This window comes from Nansenia antarctica (genome assembly GCF_963989245.1).
Source record: "Nansenia antarctica genome assembly, chromosome: 14".
NCBI lineage: Eukaryota > Metazoa > Chordata > Actinopteri > Argentiniformes > Microstomatidae > Nansenia > Nansenia antarctica.
Genome location: NC_137684.1, coordinates 6,667,955 through 6,674,164, shown reverse-complemented (window position 1 = coordinate 6,674,164; position 6,210 = coordinate 6,667,955). Strand labels below are relative to the sequence as shown.

Below are 6,210 nucleotides of genomic sequence, written 5' to 3'. Positions count from 1 at the left end.
CCGGATATACCACGTCATTAAACCCCTAGAGGGCGCAGTTTATACCTATTTTGAACTTGACCTTTCTACTCCGTTACACTAATATGTTTTTAAGACATAAATAATATCACAGCACTGGTTTATAGGCTATTTATAGCACAAGTCTTGCGCTGAATGGTTGGGTCATTTGCTTTCATTCATTCGTAAACTCCAGCAGTCCCGATCAATCTCTCCACTTACATTACGTCTTCATCCAAGACATGGCATGCATACGTTATTAATCTGTGTAATTTAACGTTTGCTATTCTGTTGTTCAAAGAATAAAACTGGAAACATGTATCACATGATTGTCGTTGTGTGAAAAATGAATATGTAGCCAATGTGCACGTATAGGCTATCAATCAATCAAACTTTATTTATAGGCTACAGCATATGGATGTTACGTGCCGCTTTCATAATTGTATTTAGCCTACAAGTCATGCATTGAATGTAACCTCAGGTGCTGAACAGTATTATGATGAACCTGTGTGGGAAGGGACATTCGGGCCGATTGCCTAATTATGGACAGCCGTGCGCTGCGAAATGCTGGGAATGATTCGGGGGATAAAAGTTGCGACGCTGCCATTAAGGGTTGCTGGGAAGTAGGACTTCCATGTTTGCTAGATTGTTTATTCGAGCTTGTACAGCGAGCGAGAGATTAGGAGGGGAGGCTAGGTGCCTCCTTTAGTTAGAGAGGGCCGGGGGGTGTGCTCTCCTACATTCTCCAGCCTTGGATTCCAGTGCTCGGCCTGCTGCCGCTCGACCAATGTGCGCATACATTTTAACCCTCCATGATTCCATGTTTAATGTATGTGTGTTTTGCCCTGTCTGTCGGTGTTAGGGTTTAGTAATTGCGGAATACCGGGAGGGTTGCTGTGGGTGTCGCAACTGTGCTAAGATCAGAAGATCATATCACTGCCGCTACTTTTGAGCATGCATAATATTGGCGTTGTGTGAAGCCCCTTAGTGTGGGATTGAGTGCTTCACCTGCTTTTTGTCTGGTCTTTTAGTACATGTGTAGAATGCCGTGTATTCACCTGCCTTATGTGTGTTTTTATGAGTACAGTGCCAGGTTTTAACTGGGTTGGAGTGGTTCACGCTAAGGCAGATAAATAACTGAGCAAGCCAAGTTGAGTGCGATATTGTTACCCTACCGAATTCCCCCCTATGAATTTTAACGTACTGCACTCAATAAAGATTGTTGTTTTCTAAATCAGCGTGTGGTGTTATGTTTACTAAAGGAGACTGAAACGCAGAGCTCAAGTCGGAGCGTACTCCATTTATTCAACGTGTTAACCACATAACGTAAGTCGTCATAACACAAAACAGAACACGGCACTGTAGTGAAGTCCAAAAGTCCAGACGTAACATTTCCCCCCCCCTCACACAACCTAGGTGTGATACTCAGTCATGAAGTCACGCAAGTGTTCGGGCCTGTTGCGTGCTCGAACCAGACGTGGCAAGACTGTGGAACGAGCATGTTTTGAATGGCGCTCGTCCTGAGCTGACATTATGGATGACTGTGGTAGGTGACTGGGAAGCTCTAACTGGGGCAGACCTACAGACTTTGTGAAAATGGTTTAGTTTCCCGCAGTTGGAGCAGGTTTTACCACGGGCCGGGCATGTCTGAGCTCTTGAATTATGTGCAGAAGAGCCACAATTCCCACACGGCTGGTGTGGCTGGTCGCGTGACCAAGAGGCCAGTAAAATGCTCTCCCAGCCGCTGGCTGCACTCACGTGGAGGAGGGGCACCTGTAGGCTGTGCGCGCCCGCTGCCAGTGAGCTGGGAGAGGCTGAAAAACTAACTGCACATTCCAAGGCTGTTTCAACCTGGACCGCTATGTTCAGAGCTGCTGCTAATGTAAGTTAATCATTTTCCAGTAACAGTTTTTCCCTAATCTTGTTACAGTTCGTGTGTAAGATGAGTTGGTCTCTTATCATTTCGTTCTGTAAAGTCCCGAACTTGCATAAGCTCGCCAAACCCCGCAGATCAGCCACGTACTGTGTCACTGTCTCACCTGTACGTTGGTGTCTTCGTCTGAATATGACGCGGCGGAGAAGAGCGCTTTGTGGAGGGGCGAAGTGTTGCTTCAATAGTTCCACAGCGTCTGTGTATTTCGCCGCGGTGCCGAGAGTTCCGAACACGCGCTGACCCTCCGCTCCTAAACAGTGTCGCAGCAGCGCACATTTCCTCTTGTCGGATATGTCCTCCAAGCTGGCAGCTAGGATATATTGTATGTCTTGAAAGAGGAAATCCAGCGGTTCCACGGAATCGGTGGTTCTGCCGGGACTGCTAGGAAAGGAGAGGGTGGTGGCAGAGAACAATCAGCCATCCTCGTCGCCAATGTTATGTTTAATAATGGAGACTGAAACTCAGAGCTCAAGTCGGAGCTTACTCCATTTATTCAACAACGTGTTAACCACATAACGTAAGTCGTCATAACACAAAACAGAACACGGCACTGTAGTGAAGTCCAAACTGTCGTAAAAGTCCAGACGTAACAGGTGTGTTGGTACAGCACTGGCTATTTATAGCCAGACTTGCGCTGACTTGCGCTGAATGGTTGGGTGCAAGCAATGCGCACATGCATCGATCAATCACTTTATTCATACAGCATATGGATGTTACGTGCACACTTGTCACTTGCCGCTTTCATAATTTTATTTAGCCCATATAGCACAAGTCATGGAATTCGGCAGAGTCGTGTACCCGTGAGGTGCAAACGATATCAGATCATCGCTGGCACCCTGTCGCCTATAGGCATGAAACATACTCCCCTGCTGAAAGTTTAAATTGGATCGTTCTTAACCACACCTCTTGGCTTAAGTTTCACACTGACGTAGGTGCCTGCAGGGCAGGCCCGGGGTGGCTAATCGGGAGGATCTGGAGTTTTCCCGATGGGCCGGTCTGGTTTTGGGCCGGTCTGGGCCGGTGTTCAGTCGTGGTAGTACTTGCAAGCCGATACCGTTCTGGGCGGCTGGGCCGGTACCATTCTGGGCCGATGCCATATATAGGGTGACCAGATGTCCTGCTTTGCGTGGCCACGGGGCCAGTGTCCATCGCAGAATCTATGGAACGTCTTCAGCCTATCAGGAAACAGCATTCATGCTCCCATGGCAACGGCCCCACGTGGATATAGGGAGCTGGCTGAATGTGCTAACCACCCGCTGACTCAAAGGGCTCGTAAAGTGAAACTGTGTCAACAATATCTAGTTTTCGTATTTTTTTCAACACCAACTTGAAGTTTTAAAGTACCCACTCGATATAATAAACAACAGTTTAACGATCACTAAATACTGATAATGTGTGCATTGGATTCACTGTTCTCCTTTTGCCGTAGGCTACTGAACATACTGGTAAGGGACCACTTTACTTGTAAACATACTTTTGTTTTAGGACGTGTTCAAAATCAAGGACTGTGTGTTCATCTGTTTATGTGTTTTTAGCATGTTCATGTTCTCAGCATGTGTGATGTTATAAAAACGGGACGGGTGGATTCGGCAGCTTTAAGACCGGTTGGGCTGGACATTGTCAATTCCGTCTGGCAACCGTGGTAGCAAAATATGTGCATACATTACAACATCGTATCTGGTAGCCTACTGGACTGGGTTGCACCAATATGGCGTAAGTCATTACTAAATGCAGGCATTTAGTAGTTACTAAACCCCTAGTTGTTACTAGTTAGTTTCAAACTAGTTGTTTACTAATTTCGGTTGCACCACGCCAATCTTTTGCCAATCTTAGCTAGTAAATACTCAGTTTTGGTAACTGTTTTTTGTTTCTCTACTGTAACATAACCAGGTACATTAATAATAATAATAATAATTAATAATTACAATTTACAATACAAATACAACAATTGGGGGTCCCTCCCCAAAAAATTGGGCGCGTGGCGCGCGCACAAAATCACCCACCAAGCCCTCATTCTGACCCAGGAAAAACCCTGGTATGTACTGTATAACATGATAGCCATCTATGAGCAATGCACTGTATATAAGATGATGACCACGGGTCTTTCTGCTGCTGACCAAGGGGCTGAGTCCTGTTGATGGGGCCAATTTTTCTTTTAGAGTCTGTAGGCTACTGTATTTGTTTATTAAGATTTCATAAATATGATATATTGTCTGAATTTTTTTCTTGTTTTATAAAATGTTATTATTTATTATTTTCATTTCTTGTGCTGGTTTATTATGAACAACGTGTAAAATTGCAGGAAACTAGCACAAATAATTGGGTGGGAGAGAGGGGCCGCCGCTGCCAAAACGTGCACAGTTTTGGGTCGCTCCACCGCCCAAAAATATCACTCCAAACTTTTGGTGAAACTTGGCAGCCCTGCTTATGGCCTTCCATAATATATCCCGTCTGGACGTGTTCAAATATCCCGTGTGGACGCGTAAAAAAATATCTTCCATAGGAGCACACACTGGGTTCGACGTCATAAAGGGACCAAGTCATTTGATTGGACAAGAGGCATTGCTTGAGTGCTGATCAGATTTCCAGAGCGAGTTTACGAACGCAGCCTTTCAGACGCGTGAGGACACAGAAGGAAAGCCGCTCTGAGGTAAGCAGCTGAAACACACTTTAACACACGGCTAACTAGCGACATGCGTAATCAGTGTACGGCGTAAAGTCAACATTATTACTGTCTGAACACCGGTGTTGAGTGAAGCGAGGTGATACTATCATATTATGTCCGAGGCGTTTCTACTTGTCTGTCTCTGACATGTCAGTTTGAGGCGATGCTAACGTAGCTAGCCCATGTGGCTGTGTGAGGCGTGGGGGCATGGGGGGGCTGAAGGAGAGAGAAGCCTCTGTGCTGCTCCACTATTCAGGAATGACCGTCATCTCCTGGCTGTTTGTGGTTAGGCTCAGTTGTGTTTTACTGTCATAATGTTATTTGGTAGTTATCGTGTTCGCTAACTAGCACGTAGCTCGTGGCTGGCTAGTCAGGCTAGTTAGCTTAGCTGTCAAAAAAAAACTGGCACCGCCCAGAGTTGTGTGCGCGTGTGTGTGTGTGCTAGCCGTTTACAGTGAAGGCAGGTCAGGTGAAGCAGCTGGAATGCTTCTATGTCGTCGCATTAATGAACCAGCTGACATCTTCCATCGTTGTCTAATTACACTAACGAACTTGTTTCGGTAGCAACCTAGGATCTAGCATCTGTCTAGCCAGAGAACATTAGCATCATGACAGTTTAGCATGACAACATTAGCATCATGACAGTTTCATGGCAAAGAATAATGCGTCATCCGACTGCGCTCCTCTTATCCATGGCTGCGTTCGTAAATACGCTGTGGAAATAATATCAGCACTCATGGAATGCTTCTCGTCCAATCAAATGACTCGGTCCCTTCAGGACGTTGACCCCAGTGTGCGGTCCGACGCTCTCAAAGCGAGTTTACGAACGCAGCCCCCAGTTTGCCCATCATCACCATGTTGATTTCACAACACTGCTGCTGCCTGCCGTAGTCAGACTTCTACTATAACACATCTAGCTAGTCCAACATCATCATCGTTAGCTAGGCAACGGTTGTCAAGTTCGTTGATATGCAAGATAACGCAGCTTCATATCTACAGGTTTAACAGGAGTTGGGCGGCTGTGAGGTTTTTGCTACAGTGTAACTTGTTGTCATGTTGTGGCTAGCTAGCTTAGTAGCCGTCAATTTGATCGATAGCCTGTTATTTCATTAGGCCCAGGACTACTAACCTGAGAACCTGCCAGCTACCCTCAACCCCCCCCTCCCTCCCCTTCCCCCCTCCCCTCCCTCCCCTTCCCCCCTCCCCTCCCTCCCCTTCCCCCCTCCCCTCCCTCCCCTTCCCCCCTCCCCTTCCCCTCCCCTCCCCTTCAGTAATCCTTGTCACCTCTGATCTAGTCTTCTGTCTCTCTTTCCTGATACAGAGGAAGGAGCTGTTACTCGACGATGGAGCACAACAAAGCCGAAGGCAAAGGTATGTTTGGAGCCACTAGGTGACCTGATGTGGGAAATGTAGTAGAAATAAATAGCCTAGGCCTACTTTAGTTTGGTTCACCATAGGCGAGGCTGGTGGAGGTAGAAATCGAGGGCGGAGTGAGTGAGACTAGTCATTGTCCTAGTTTATTAAAAGCATACAAAGAAATAAGAATCCTTCCTTTTTTTCAAACATTGTGACTGCCAATGGCATCTGGTAGTAGCATCGATTTTTGCTTATGACG

The 6,210-nt window shown here is 46.4% G+C and overlaps 1 protein-coding gene across 2 annotated transcripts in view; it reads left to right on the top strand.

Annotated features, from left to right (window-relative positions):
* The first annotated feature begins 4,533 nt into the window (after window positions 1-4,533).
* The window catches only part of nap1l4a (nucleosome assembly protein 1-like 4a), a 35,357-nt gene continuing 33,680 nt past the window's right edge, over window positions 4,534-6,210 (top strand). For both annotated transcript variants that reach the window (XM_080545357.1, XM_080545358.1), the window contains exons 1-2: window positions 4,534-4,580; window positions 5,917-5,966. In XM_080545357.1, the coding sequence (XP_080401483.1) occupies window positions 5,939-5,966 (28 nt within the window). In that variant the 5' untranslated portion in view covers window positions 4,534-4,580; window positions 5,917-5,938. The remainder of the gene's footprint in view (window positions 4,581-5,916; window positions 5,967-6,210) is intronic.